Below are 15,685 nucleotides of genomic sequence, written 5' to 3'. Positions count from 1 at the left end.
GTACCTCGAGGAGGTATTTTCATTCGACTCTGTCAAAGGCCTTTTCTGCGTCCAGGGAGACGATCACCTCTGGTGTTCTCTCCCCGGGGAGGTCATTATTACATTCAGCAGCCGCCTGATGTTCGTTGTGAGATGCCTACCTTGACACAGCCCGTTTGGTCATCTGCGACCACCTCTGGTTCACAGCCTTCCAGCCTTTTGGCCAGGACCTTTGCGAGTATTTTCGCATCAACGTTCAGCAGGGAAGTGGGTCTGTATGATCCACATTCCATCAGGTCTTTATCTTTTTTGGGTATCAGTGAAATTGTGGCCTGCACTAGCGTGGGGGGCAGAGTGACCCTGCCAGTGAATCCGCGAACATGCCCCTTAGGTGTGGGGCCAGAAATGGTGCGTACTTTTTGTAGAACCCATTGGGTCCCGGTGCCTTCCCCGCCTGCATGGAGTTGATGCTCGTCATGATTTCTCCCAGGTCTATTGGTGCTTCCAGCTCTCCCCCCCCCCCCCCCATCTGTCTTCCCCTACAACTGGTAGTTCCAGTCCGTCTAGGAACTGTTTCATCCCCGTGCCCCCGTTGGGGGGCTCAGAGGTGTACAGTCCCCGGGAGAACGTCTCAAATGCCCGATTGGCCTCCTTTGGTTCTGTTACCAGTCTGTCTCTGCTATCCTTTACCTGTGCTATTTCCCTCGTGGCTGCCTGCTTTCTCAGCTGGTGAGCCAATAGGCGGCCAGCCTTGTCTCCGTGTTCGTCGAAGGTTCCCCATATCTGGCGGAGTTGGTACACGGCATTCCTAGTGGATAGCAGGTTAAAGTCCATTTGCAGCTTTTTCCTCTCTGCCAGCAGCCCTATAGTCGGGGCCTCGGAGTATTTTCTGTCGCCTTCCAGGATGGCGTCCACATTGTTGCCTGGCCACCCTCTCTTCCCTATCTCTGCTTGTCTTGTAGGCTATGATCTCTCCTCTAATCATGGCCCTCAGTGCCTCCCAGAACGTGGAGGGTGAGACCTGCTCATTTTGGTTGTTACTACCGTAATCGCCTATGGCCCGCGATGTTTTTTGACAGAAGGCCTTGTCGGCCAGGAGGTTCATGTCCAGCCTCCACGTGGGGCGCTGGGCCCGGCCTGTCTCCAACCTCACATCCTGGAAGCACCGATTTCCCCACTGCTAAGAAGTCGATACGGGTGTATACCTTGTGCACCTGCGAAAAGAACGAGAACTCCTTTTCTCCCGGGTGCAGGAACCTCCATGGATCCACCGCCCCCATCTGTCCCATGAAGGCCCCTAGTTCCCTAGCCATGCCGGACGTTTTCCCCGTTCTGCGGTTTGATCGGTCGGTCAGTGGGTCCAGCACGCAGTTAAAGTCGCCCCCCATAATCAGTCGGTTTGTGTCAAGTTCGGGGATTTCCGCCATGGTCTTCTTTATGAATTGTGAGTCGTCCCAGTTGGGAGCGTACACATTTACCAGTACGATAGGTGCCCCTTCCAGGACACCACTGACCATGACGTACCTTCCCCCTGGGTCCGTAACTGTCTTGGTTCCCGTAAACCTCGTCCTCTTACTAATTAATATTGCTACCCCCCCTAGCCCTCGTTCCGTAGCATGAGTGGTACGTCTGTCCCACCCAGCCCTTCCTTACCAGCAGTCGGCCCTTCTCCCTCAGGTGGGTCTCTTGTAGGTAGATTATGTCTGCTTTTAGGCTTCTTTGGTGGGCGAACACTCTGAATCTTTTCACTGGGCCGTTGAGTCCCACGCTGGCGGTGAAGGAGTTGGCGCCGCGCCAACCGTCGCCAAAGGGCCTTCGCCGGCTGGCGCGAGTTGGCGTATGACCAGGACCGCCAGCGTGTTATGGCACATGCTCAGAACTGCTGGTGTGTTTCCTATGCGTGCGCAGGGGGTTTGTTCTCCACGCCAGCTATCACGGAGCCTTACAGAGGTCGGCGCAGAGGGAAAGAGTGCCCCCACTGCACAGGCCCGCCGCAGATCGATGGGCACCGATCGCGGGCCATTCCACCATGGGGGCCCACCCCAGGGCCGGATCCCCCCGCGCCCTCCCGAGAACCCCGCTAATCGCCCTCCAAGCCAGGTCCCGCCGGGATGGACCTTGTCTATTTCACGCCGGCGGGACTGGCCGAAAACGGTTGGCCGCTCGGCCCATCCGGGCCCGGAGAATTGCCGGGGGGGGGGGGCGCTACCAACGGCCCCCAACCGGCGCGGCGCGATACCCGCCCCCGCCCGAAAACCATCGCCGGACAATTCGACAACCGGCGTCAGAGCGGAGGGGCGGGATTCACGCCCCCCCCCCCCCCCCCGCCCCAGCGATTCTCCGACCCAGCGGGGGGTCGGAGATAGAACTTTGGTAAGAACGCTCTCAGTTCTACAAACACTTTGGGCGGAATTCTCTGACCCCCTCGCCGGGTCGGAGAATCGCCGGCGGGCCGCGCGAACCGCGCCACGCCACCCCGATGCTGGGACGCGATTCTCTACAGAGCGGAGAATCAGCGTCACTGGGGCCGGCGTGGTCGGCACAGTGCCGTTCGGAGTATGCACGTTACTCTGGCCCGGGCCGGCACCCCGATTCTGCGGCCCGGATGGGCCGAGCGGCCGTCACCAAAAAGCCTCGGCGTAAAACACTCCCTTTTTTACGCCGGAGCCGGCCACTTAGCTGCCCGATGGGAGAATCGCACCCTTTGATCCTGCAGTCAGGAAGCACATATTCACTCAAAGGCTAGAAAATGGTTGGAACTCTCTTCGCATAAGGCCGTGTTTAAAAAAAAAAATGCAATCATTCATGGGATGTGGGTCTCATCAGTAGGCCAGCATTTGTTGTCCACCATAATTCTCCTTGAGAAGCATGAGGTGAACTACATCCTTGGTAAGCTGCAGTCCATGTTGTGTAGGTACACCCATACTGGTCTGAGGGAATGAGTTCCAAGTTGAACTCCAGTGACAGTGAAGGAACGGCGATATTTATCCATGTCAGGATGGCGTGTAACTTGGAGAGGAACTTGTAGGTGGTGGCGTTCCTATATGTCTGCTGCTCTCATCCTTCGAGGTTGTAGTGGCCAAAGGATGCTTGGTGAGTTGTTGCAGATGGTACACACTGCTTCTACTGTGTGTCAGTGGTGGAGGGAGTGAATGTTTATGGAAGAGGTGCCAGTCAAGCTGTCTACTTTGACCTGGATGGTGTCGAGCATCTTGAGTGTTGTTGGAAATGCACTCATCCAGGCAAGTGGAGCGTGTTCCATCACACTCCTGACTTATGCCTTTTAAATGGTGGACAGGCTTTGGGGAGTCAGGAAATTAGTTACTCTCCATAGAGCTTCCAGCCTTTGACCTACCATTTGCCACAATATTGACATGGCTTGTTCAGTTCAGTTTCTTGTCAATGCCAATCCCCAGGTTATTGAAAGTGGGGGATTCAGCCATGGCAATGCCATTGAATTTCAGGAGGGGATGGCAGTTTTCTGAATCAAACTCTCTTCAGTTCATTCTCCCTGGCAACTGGTGATGTAACGAGCAGCATTTCTCTGATTGGGTAGTTCATGGTGTTTGGCAAGCTTGTTAATGACCGACAACTCAGGTGACTCTTCTGCAGGTTTCCAGACTATTTCAATTCTGGTCAGACACGAACAAACAATCTAACCAATCAGAATGGAGGTGTCTGCATAACCAGAAATATCCACTGATTGGATACAATTAGTACAAGATACAGCTCACACCCAGGGCAGAGGGCACAACAAACAGGCACAGTGATACAACCCACAGACTGTGTAGAATCAGTACACGGCACAGTTCATGAATGAAGGATTTTCCACAAAGTACTCATCCCAGAATGTCGAGGGAAGGAATAATGATTGGAATGATGGTGCAGATCCTTCTGCTTGGACAGGTCTCTGCTGGTGAGTAATGGGGTGTGAGAGGGGCATTGCCAGGCTACATATGTTCAATTCCTGTAAGGGCTGAGGCTATTCATGAAGGTTTCCCACCGTCTCAACCTTGCCCCTCGCCTGAGGTGTGGTGACCCTCAAGTTAAATCACCACCAGTCAGCTCTCTCCCAAAAGGGAGAGAGAGCAGTCGATGGTCACCTGGAACTGTGGCAACATTTACATTAACTGGGCTGCAGACCGAGGCCGATGATAGAGTTGGGGGCTTGGTGGGGCGAACGGGAGGTAACGGTGAGATGAAAGAAAGGGGCATAGTGGCTAGAGAGTGGTGTGAAGGAGGAAGAGGGGTGAAATATCGGTTCATAACATGGAGCGGGGGGTTGCCACTTGAGTCTCTTCCATCATTCAATTAAATCTCAGTTGAATTGTATCTCAACTCCATTTTGCCAAGTTTATTCCACATTCGTTGAAACACTTTCGCACAAAAATTCCATCCGGGTTTGAAAGCTCCAATTGACCCCCGCATTTATTGATTTTTGAGGGATAGAGATTCAGATTTATATGAAGAAATCCGCCTTGATTTTTTTCTGATTTAGATCCAATTTGATGATTCTGCTTTTTCAAAATTCTCCCATGAAAGAAAATAGGGCGTCATTCTCCGACCCCCCCAGCGGGTCAGAGAATGGCCGCTGGCCGCCGTGAATCCTGCCCCCGCCGGTTGCCGAAGTCTCCGAAGGGAGAAAAGTCGGCGGGGCGTTAATGGCGCCGCAGACGTCGGAGAATGGCACGGGTGGGCGCGCAAGGCAGCCGATTTTGGGCCTGCCGATATTCTCCCTTCCGGATGGGCCGAAGTCCCGTCGACGTGATGACGGGTCACGTCGACGTAAATCAAACCTCCTTTTCATCGGCGTGAACCTGTGCTCCAGGTTCACGCCGACCAGCGTGGGGGTGGGTGACGGCCTGGGGGGTTGGCCGCTGGGCAGGCGATAGCGTGGCCGCAGTCTGAATGTGTGGGGGAGAAGTGTATGTAGGGTTTTGTGTGTGTGTGTGCGGCGGGGGGGGGGGGGTGGTTAGAGTGGGCTGGGCTCCGGGGGAGTGCCGGGAGGGGGGTCCGTGCCGGGGAGGAGGATGGGGGGTCCGTGCCGGGGAGGAGGATGGGGAGGGGGGGTCCGTGCCGGGGAGGGGGATGGGGGGTCCGTGCCAGGGAGGGGGATGGGGGGGGGGGTCCGTGCCGGGGAGGAGGATGGGGGGTCCATGACGGGGAGGAGGATGGGAGGTCCGTGCCGGGGAGGGGGATGGGGGGGGTGTCCGTGCCGGGGAGGGGGATAGGAGGTCCGTGCCGGGGAGGAGGATGGGGGGGTCCGTGCTGGGGAGGAGGATGGGGGGGGGGGGGTCCGTGCCGGGGAGGGGGATGGGGGGTCCTTGCCGGGGAGGGGGATGCGAGGGCAAGTGAGTTGGTCCACCTGGCCAGGTGCCAGCCTCCAACAGTTGGACCCATGCGGTCCATGCCACCTGGCTGGGGGGAAGGAGCGGATATGGGCAATGATGACATGTCGTCGTTCCCACCCCCCCCCCCCCCCCCAACCAGGCCGTCATGATTTCCGATCATCCAGCGATGTTGGCCGCCGTGGCGGCAGCCGCTCATGTCTATGTTGCCCTGGATGAGGAGGAGGAGGAGGAGCGTGCCAGAGAGGCGGCGCAGGCTGCCGCAGAGGGGCAGGCGGCAGCCGCACAGGCTGGAGGGACACCTGACCGACAGGACGAGGAGGGGGAGGAGGACATCGCGGCCCCACGGCAATGGAGGCACCCGAGGGCGCCCCGTGTGTACCGGCCACGGCAGTCATATCAGGACCTCACGGACCGGGAATGCAGGAGGAGACTCCGGATGAGGCGGGAAACCGTGGCACACATCTGCCACCTGCTGGCACACCTGTCACTGCGTGGCACTGGCAGGGGACACCCTCTCCCCGTGTCCGTCAAGGTTACGGTGGCCCTGAGCTTTTATGCAACGGGGTCATTCCAGGCACCGAGTGGGGACCTGTCCGGCATATCGCAGACATCGGTGCATCGGTGCATCCGGGCAGTGACAGATGCCCTATATGCCATGGCGCACTGCTACATCCGCTTCTCTGTGGACCGGGCCAGCCAAGATGCCCGGGCCGTGTGCTTCTCTGCCGTGGCCGGGTTCCCCATGGTCCAGGGCGCGATTGATGGGATGCACGTCGCCGTGCGGCCACCTGCAGATAACAGGGCCGTGTTCACCAATAGGAAGGGAACCTATTCGATGAACATACAGGTGGTCTGCGACCACCGCATGATGATCCTGCACGTCTGCGCCCGTTACCCAAGCAGTGTACACGACTCATACATGTTGTCACGGTCATCCATCCCCGGCATGTACGAGGGACGCCATCCCCGGCTGAGGGGCTGGTTGCTGGGCGACAGGGGCTACCCATTGCGATCGTGGCTGATGACGCCTATACGGAGGCCACACAATGAGGCGGAGAACCGCTACAATGATGCCCATGTAGCGACAAGGGGAGTGATAGAGAGGTGCTTTGGCGTGCTGAAGATGCGTTTCAGGTGCCTGGACCTCTCTGGGGGCGCCCTCCAGTATCGGTCAGATAGGGTCTGCCGCATCATTGTGGTGTGCTGCGTCCTGCACAACATAGCCCAACAGAGGGGCGATGTGCCGCAGGCAGAGGAGGGCGGAGTGGAGGAGCAGCAGGAAGAGGCCCAGTCCTCCCCAGATGAGGGGGATGGGGGCAATGGTCAGGGCAGACGGGTTAGACACAGGCGGGTGGCTGTCCACCAATACCGGCTGATAGACGCCCGCTTCACTGACTAGATGGGCGTGGGAATCGGGTAGTGTGGCCACAGACCGCACACCATGGCACCAGACGACCACAAACACCACCCACCCATCCACCCACCCAGCACCCTCACCCCCCTCCCCAACCCCACCCACCCCACCCGCATGCACTCCACCCCCACCATTGCCGATCCACCTGCGGCACAACGGCCATGCTCACCCAGTTGCGGGTGGACGCGTGTCTATTGCAGGCCATGGAGGATGATGACAACCCGCCCTGCGATGAGATCCTGGCTCCACATCGTTGGACGATGTCTGACCCATGGCCACAGTACCACCATCCACCCGGACCATCCCTGCATGCGGCTCTGACACTGCAGCGCCCGGTCCCGTCCTCTGCCCGGGGGGATGTTGATGGTGGCCCAGGGGGCAGACTCACCTGGGGCTGAGGTAAGACCCACCCCTCACACACACACTTGCGCTCAACGTACATGACACCCCCGCACGCTTTGGACAGAGCACAAAGGCAGGTTCTGTAGGTGTAACATTGACTTTAATAACCAAAGGAGTTCATGCACGTGCCCTAGCCCCTAAAACTCATCTGTGCCTTGCACCCGTGCCAACTTACTCAGTGTCTAATTGTTTGACCTTACGGGCCCTTTGACTACGTCTACGTGGTTCCCCCAGATGGTACAGCAGAACTGGAGGTGGACTCCTGTGATTCCTGCCCTCTGACACAGGATCCCTTTGGCGGCCGTTTCCTGGGGCGTCCTGGCCTAGATGGGCCAGGCTGCGGCCCGGGTGACTGGGATGGCGAGCTACCAGTCTGTCCTGCCGTTGCCCACCCGATGCACCTATGACGGAAGGGGGGGAGTCCGAGGTGTTGCGGTGTTCCGGGACCTCCCCTACAGGGGGAGCCGGGACGGACCACACCACCTCCTCCTCCCTCGGGGTGCCCGATGGCCCCCAGGCCTCTACATGGGTGGGGGATGCGAACGGACTGGCCATCCGACGCCCCCCCGACATCTGGCGCTGCCAGTCCTGGAGGCCCGTGCTGGTATCGACAGGGGTCTGCAGGTTTGCAGCCATGGAGCCAAGGGGGTTGGCATACCCTGTCTGTGACAGTGCGACGCCGGCTCGCACATGGCCAATGGCGCCGATGTCCTCAGCGATGGCCTGCAGAGACTGGGCCATGGCCTGCAGAGACTGGGCCATGGCCTGCAGAGACTGGGCCATGGCCTGCAGAGACTGGGCCATGGCCTGCTGAGACTGGGCTATGGCCTGCTGAGACTGGGCCATGGCCTGCTGAGACTGGGCCATGGCCTGCTGAGACTGGGCCATGGCCTGCTGAGACTGGGCTATGGCCTGCTGAGACTGGGCCATGGCCTGTAGAGACTGGGCCATGGCCTGCTGAGACTGGGCCATGGCCTGCTGAGACTGGGCTTTGGCCTGCTGAGACTGGGCTATGGCCTGCTGAGACTGGGCTATGGCCTGCTGAGACTGGGCTATGGCCTGCTGAGACTGGGCCATGGCGTTGAGCGCCTCTGCCATCTGGCGCTGGCACTGGCTCATGGCCTCCTGTGAGAGGGCAACCATTTCCTGGGCCACAGTCGCCGCCTGCACGGAAAGCCCCAGGCCTCGCAAACCGTTCCCCATGTCTGACACCGTCGCACCCATTGCCTCCACCGCGGACGCCACCCGTGCGGTGTCGGCCTGGGTGGCACGCATGACCGGCACCACTCCCACCTCCTGGACGCGGGTGAACTCCTCCACCTGCGACTGCAGCCGCCGCAAGCCGGCCGTCACCCTCTTCGCTTGTCTCCGGGTCGGTGGTTGCATCGGATCTATGTGTGGGTGTGGTAACTCCAGGAACCCGGGATCCATCTGGGCGGCAGATGTTCGCTTGGGCTGGGCTGCCCTCCGACCGACCGGCCCCTCTGCTGCTCCTACCTCCACCTGCTGTACCGCGGCGGCTGTGTTGGGCGCACCAGTGAGTGTACCAGACGCCTCAGGCGAAATTCTCCTACCCGCCCCGCCACATTTCTGCCCCGACCGGCCGGCGGGAGTCTCCGTAACACCGGCCGGTCAATGGGGTTTCCCATTGTGGGCAGCCCCACGCCGTCGGGAAACCCCCGGGCGCCGGCAGAACGGAGACTCCCGCCGGCGGAGAATGACGCCCCTCATCACTAAAGTGCCCAACCAAGGTGATTGTTTCTGCGATGGTGGAGGGTGTTGGTGACAGCAGTGGTGTTGTGTCGTGCTCTTCGTCCCACTCTGAGTCTCCAGGGTTGGATTCGTCTCCACCCATCCACTCTGAGTCACTGCCCGGTATTTCATCTTCCTGGGTAGTGCTGTCCCGGGTAGTGCTGTCCCGGGTAGGGGTGTCCCGGGTAGGGGTGTCCCGGGTAGGGGTGTCCTGGGTAGTGCTGTCCCGGGTAGTGCTGTCCCGGGTAGGGGTGTCCCGGGTAGGGGTTTCCTGGGTAGTGCTGTCCCGGGTAGTGCTGTCCTGGGTAGTGGTCACCTGGGAAGTGGTGTCCTGTGTAGTGGTGTCCTGGCTCGGCTATGACGGGGGCCTGTGGCTGCCCCTCTCGTCGCTGGGTGACACACGCCTGCGTCGTCGCACCCGCACGTGACGGGGACGTCGTCTCCCTGTTGCTCCAGGTCCCTCCGTCTCCCGTGGCCTCCGAGGGGCATCCTGCGGACGTCACATGCCGGAGGGTTTGGGTCTCTCCGTCTCCCGTGGTGTGCGAGGGGCATCCTGCGGGCGTCGCATGCCGGAGGGTCCGGGTCTCTCCGTCTCCCGTGATGTGCGAGGGGCATCCTGCGGGCGTCGCATGCCAGAGGGCCCAGGTCTCTCCGTCTCCCGTGGTGTGCGAGGAGCATCCTGCGGGCGTCGCATGCCGGAGGGTCCGGGTCTTTCCGTCTCCTGTGGTCTCCGAGGGGCATCCTGCGGGCGGTCTGCATCTGCGGGGATGGGTGCCTGGACGTTTGCTCCTGCGATACACAATGAAGCATGCATGGTTAGACACACAGGCAGTGATCCGGTGATACGGGGGAGGGGGATATAGGGGAGGGGGGATATGGGGACGGGCTGTCGGTGGTTCACTCGCTAGTATGCCCCCGACCTCTGCATCAGCAACCTCCCGGTCCTCAGGTCCGCCAGCCAGTTCCAGGGCCCTTTCCTCGTGTTCGGTCAGTGGCCTCTCATCAGCGGGGCCTCCTCCAGTCCTCACATGCTCCCTGGTGTTGTGTGCGCATTTCTCCTGTAGCGGGGGGGGGGGGGGGGTGGTGGCAGGGGTAAAAGGCAACAGTGTTAGGCAGGTATATGAATGCACGCCATCGGTTGCGCGTGTATTGCAGAGGTTAAGGCTGGATTCACTTGGGGATATGGGGGATATGGGGGAGGGGGGATATGGGGGAGGGGGGATATGGGGGAGGGGGGATATGGGGGAGGGGGATATGGGGGAGGGGGGATATGGGGGAGGGGGGATATGGGGGAGGGGGGATATGGGGGAGGGGGGATATGGGGGAGGGGGGATATGGGGAGGGGATATGGGGGAGGGGGGATATGGGGGAGGGGGGATATGGGGGTGGGGGATATGGGGAAGGGGGATATGGGAAGGGGGATATGGGGGAAGGAATATATGGGGAGGGGGATCTGGAGGATATGGGGGAGGGGGGATATGGGGGAGGGGGGATATGGGGAGGGGGGATATGGGAGATATGGGGGAGGGGGATATGGGGAGGGGGGATGGGGGGATATGGGGAGGGGGGATATGGGAGTGGGGGGATATGGGGAGGGGGGATATGGGGGAGGGGGGGTATGGGGGAGGGGGGGTATGGGGGAGGGGGGTATGGGGGAGGGGGGTATGGGGGAGGGGGGTATGGGGGAGGGGGGTATGGGGAGGGGGGTATGGGGGAGGGGGGTATGGGGGAGGGGGATATGGGGAGGGGGATATGGGGGAGGGGGATATGGGGGAGGGGGAGATGGAGGAGGGGGGATATGGGGGAGGGGGATATGGGGAGGGGGAGATGGTGGAGGGAGGATATGGGGGAGGGGGGATATGGGGATGGGGGATGGGGAGGGGAGATATGGGGGAGGGGGGATATGGGGAGGGGGGATATGGGGAGGGGGGATATGGGGGAGGGGGGATATGGGGGAGGGGGGATATGGGGTAGGGTGGGATATGGGATAGGGGGATATGGGGAGGGGGATATGTGGGAGGGGGATATGGGGGAAGGGGATATGGGGAGGGGGGATCTGGGGGATATGGGGGAGGGGGGATATGGGGGAGGGGTATATGGGGGATATGGGGAGGGGGTTATGGGGAGCAGGGATATGGGGAGGGGGGAGATGGGGGAGGGGGGATATGGGGAGGGGGAATATGGGGGAGGGGGGATATGGGGAGGGGGGATATGGGGAGGGGGGATATGGGGGATGGGGGAGGGGAGATATGGGGAGGGGGGATATGGGGAGGGGTGATATGGGGAGGGGTGAGATGGGGGAGGGGGGATATGGGGGAGGGGGGATATGGGGGATATGGGGAGGGGGGATATGGGGGAGGGGGGATATGGGGGAGGGGCGATATGGGGGAGGGGGATATGGGGGAGGGGGATATGGGGAGGGGGGATATTGGGGAGCGGGATATGGAGGGGGGTATATGGGGAGGGGGATATGGGGGAGGGGGATATGGGGGAGGGGGATATGGGGAGGGGGGATATGGGGAGGGGGGATATGGGGGAGGGGGGATATGGGGGAGGGGGGATATGGGGAGGGTGGATATGGGGGAGGGGGAATATGGGGGAGGGGGAATATGGGGATATGGGGAGGGGTATATGGGGGAGGGGGCGATATGGGGGAGGGGGATATGGGGAAGGGGCGATATGGGGAAGGGGGGATATGGGGGAGGGGGGATATGGTGGAGGGTGGATTATTGTGGGGGATATGGGGGAGGGGGGATTATTGGGGGGGATATGGGGGAGGGGGGATATGGAGGAGGGGGGATATGGGGAGGGGGTTTTGGGGGAGGGGGGATATGGGGAAGGGGGGATATGGATATCGGGCGGGGGGAGGCTCACCCTGCCTGCTCTGACGAGGTCGTTCACCTTCTTGTGGCACTGGGTGCCTGTCCGTGGTGTCAGGGCCGCAGCGGTGACGGCCTCTGCCACCTCCCTCCACAGACGCCGGCTGTGGCGTGGGGCAACTCTGCGGCCGTGCCCGGGATACAGGGCCTCCCTCCTCTGCTCCACTGCGTCCAGGAGCGCCTCCACATCGCGTGACTCGAACCTCGGGGCTGAGCGGCGGCCAGCCATCCAGTCGGGTGTTCCGGTCGGGTGGGGGGGAGCAGCGCGTCCTTATGAGCCGTCACGCTGTGCGGAGTGTATGACGCTGCACGGCGTGAACCACGTGCGCAAGCGCGGATCCCGTCACGCCGCTGCTAGCCCATTTCGGGCCGGAGACTTTGCAACGATTTTTCCGGCGTGACGCAGGTCAGATTTCCGCCGTTTTTTGCGCCGATCGGCGGACTTTGCGCCGATAACGGAGAATTTCGCCCATAGTTTCTCTCTGCCTAAACTATTGAATAATTTACACATTTCAAACGTCCTTGCCACATCATCTTAATCTTTTCAACTCCGAGGAATATGAGACCGTCTTGCATGACATGTCCTTATTGTTCAACCCTATAATTTAATTTCCCAGAATGCGATACACTGGGTACAGTGACATAATGGGAGTCATTCTCCGACCCCCCGCCGGGTCGGAGAATGGCCATTGGCCGACGTGAATCCCGGCCCCGCCGAAGTCTCCGGTACCGGAGATTGGGCGGGGGCGGGAATTGGGCCGCGCCGGTTGGCGGGACCCCCCGCTCAATTCTCCGGCCCGATTGGGCCGAAGTCCCACCCAGAAATTGCCTGTCCCGCCGGCGTAAATCAAAGCTGGTATTTACCGGCAGGACCAGGCGGCGTGGGCGGGCTCCGGGGTCCTGGGGGGGGCGCGGGGCAATCTGACCCTGGGGGGTGCCCCCACGGTGGCCTGGCCCGCGATCGAGGCCCACCGATCCGCGGGCGGGCCTGTGCCGTGGGGGCACTCTTTCCCTTCCGCCTCCGCCACGGCCTCCACCATGGCAGAGGCGGAAGAGACTCGCCCCACTGCGCATGCGCGGGAAACTCGGCGGCCGCTGACGCTCCCGCGCATGCGCCGCATTTCCGCGCCAGCTGGCAGGGCAACAAACGCCATTTCCGCCAGCTGGCGGGGCGGAAATCCCTCCGGCGCCGGCCTAGCCCCTCAATTTTGGGCTCGGCCCCCAAAGATGCGGACCATTCCGCACCTTTGGGCCGGCACGATGCCCGTCTGATTGGCGCTGTTTTTGGCGCCAGTCGGCGGACATCGCGCCGTTGGGGGAGAATTTCGCCCAATGTTTCTGTTACTGGACTAGTAACCCAGAAACAAGAGTTGAAATCCCACCAACACAGTTGCCGAAATTAAATTTAAAAACTATTATCACGATTAATGCTGACAAAGCTGTTCAAATGATTTTACTCATTATTCATTCACCGGATGTACATGTCGTTGGCTAGGCCAGCATTCATTGCCCATCCTTTTTACATTTTAGAGTACCCAATTCATTTTTGCCAATTAAGGGGCAATTTAGCATGGCCAATCCACCTACCCTGCACACCTTTGGGTGGTGGGGGGGCAAAACCCACACAAGCAGGGGAGAATGTGCAAACTCCACACGGACAGTGACCCAGAGCCGGGATCGAACCTGGGACCTCAGTGCCGTGAGGCAGCAATGCTAACCGTTGTGCCACCATGCTGCCCCATTGATTGCCCATCCTTAATTGCTCCTTGAGAAGGTGGTTGTGAGCTGCCTTCTTAAACCGCAGCAGTCCATGAGGTGTAAGTACACCCACTGTGCTGTTAGGAAAAGAATTCCAGAATTTTGACCCAGCATCATTGTAGGAATGGTACTATATTTCCAAGTCAAGATGATGAGTGAATTGGAGGGGAACTTCCAGGTGGTGGTATTGCCATGTGTCTGATGCCTTTGCCTTCCAGATGGTAACGACCATGGGTTTGGAAGGTACTCTACAAAGAACCTTGGTGAGTTTCTACAGTGCGTCTTGTGTGCTAAGTGTTTGGAAATGTTTGCAAACATCTTGCTTCCAAAACATGACCTCTTTCCGCCTAGCCATGTTGTCAAAATTCCATGGATTCCCTGTAACACATTAGATGCATTATTCCAAATTAATATACAATTCAAACACTCCAATTTCTCTCTCTCATTTTTTGTCATCCTTTGCTGGTTGACATAACATCCACAATCCCTACATTACCACTAAACCACGCAGCATTGTACATATTTTATTTCAATTGAATATCACCCTTATCTTCCTGTGGTAGTATGCATTAGGGGTCATGTGGGACTGTGGAGCCGTGATGCCATTGGCTGACAGATCCCGGGTCCTGGTTGGCTGTTGACCTCCAGCTCCGCCCTGAAGGCGGAGTATAAGAACCAGGAATTCTCCCCGCAGCTCCAGTCTGTTGCTGAACTGCGGGGAACAAGTCACGCTTAATAAAGCCTCATCGACTTCATCTCTATTCGTCTCTCGTAAGTCTTTATGCGCTACAATTTATTAAGCATGGCTTAAAGGACTATGGAGCTCAAGATCGTCCCGGAATGCCTGAGGATCAACCCCCACGCAGGGAACTCAGCAGCAATTTTTAAACACTGGCAGACTTGTTTCGAAGGCTACCTCTGAACGGCCCCCGGCCGGATCACAGAAGACCAGAAACTGCAGGTCCTGCACTCTAGGGTAAGCCCAGAAATTTACCCTCTCGTTGAAGACGCAGAGGATTTCCAGACGGCGTTCGCAGCACTAAAGAGCATCTACGTTCGCCCAGTGAATCAGGTCTACGCACGCTACCAACTCGCAACGAGACGGCAAAGTCCTGGAGAATCGATAGACGAATTCTACGCCGCGCTGCTAATCTTGGGACGGGCCTGCAGCTGCCCGCTGGTAAACACGGCTGAACACACGGACATGTTAATTCGCGATGCGTTTGTGGCAGGTATGAACTCGCCCCAAATCCGCCAAAGACTGTTAGAAAAAGAGTCGCTAGGACTATCAGAGGCACGGGTCCTTGCAGCTTCCCTAGATGCGGCCGCGCAAAACGCCCGCGCGTACGGCCCCGACCGCGCGGCAGCCCCTTGGGCTCCGTGGACCCCCGTCGCGACAACCCCCCCCCCCTCCCACAGGCTTGCGCGGTCCAGACGCCAGGTCATCCCGGGGGGGCCCGCTGCTATTTCTGCGGCCAGGCGAAACACCCCCGGCAGCGCTGCCCGGCCCGCGCAGCGATTTGCAAGAGCTGCGGGAAAAAGGGCCATTTCGCGGCTGTGTGCCGGTCCCGGGGGGTCGCCGCTGTCCCCGGAGAAGAGAGAGTCCAGCGCATCCCAAACGCTCCCCAGCGCCCTATGTGCGACCCGCAGGCGCTGCCATTTTGGTCCCGGCCACCACGAGGGGAGGAGGGGCGCCGCCATCTTGTGATCCCCCAGCCATGTGCGATGCATGGGGGCAGCCATTTTGTCCACCCCGCCGCCATCTTGGGACCCCCCAGGCACGTGCGATGCATGGGGGTGGCCATTTTGTACACCCCCGCCGCCATCTTGGACGACAACAATGGACCCCAGCATCGACGGCTCCACGGGGTTCGAAGAAGACGCTGAAACACTGCGACCACGTCTGGCCTCGGTGACGCTGGACCAAGCACGGCCCCGGACGCTCCAGACGACGACAACAACGGTGCTGATCAACGGACACGAGACACCATGCCTGATCGACTCCGGGAGCACAGAAAGCTTCATCCACCCCGACACGGTAAGACGCTGTTTTTTGACCATCCGTCCCAGTACGCAAAAGATTTCCCTAGCGGCAGGATCCCACTCCGTAGAGATCAAAGGGTTCTGCATAGTGACCCTAACGGTGCAAG

General features: G+C 59.7%; 1 protein-coding gene across 3 annotated transcripts in view; it reads left to right on the top strand.

Moving 5' to 3' along the window:
• Positions 1-3,713: 3,713 nt before the first annotated feature.
• The window catches only part of LOC140390261 (major histocompatibility complex class I-related gene protein-like), a 76,397-nt gene continuing 64,425 nt past the window's right edge, over positions 3,714-15,685 (top strand). For 2 of the 3 annotated variants that reach the window (XR_011934602.1, XM_072475270.1), the window contains exon 1: positions 3,716-3,895. Coding sequence is in view for 2 of the 3 variants with exons in the window: in XM_072475270.1 (XP_072331371.1) it covers positions 3,796-3,895 (100 nt within the window). In the remaining variant the exon portion in view is untranslated. Of the gene's footprint in view, positions 3,896-15,685 lie in introns of all 3 variants that reach the window. The other variant, XM_072475271.1, reaches the window with a different exon arrangement.

The sequence above is a fragment of the Scyliorhinus torazame genome, chromosome 14 (assembly GCF_047496885.1).
Source record: "Scyliorhinus torazame isolate Kashiwa2021f chromosome 14, sScyTor2.1, whole genome shotgun sequence".
Taxonomy (NCBI): Eukaryota; Metazoa; Chordata; class Chondrichthyes; order Carcharhiniformes; family Scyliorhinidae; genus Scyliorhinus; species Scyliorhinus torazame.
Note: the sequence above shows the minus strand (reverse complement) of the source record. Positions and strands in the feature narration are given on the sequence as shown.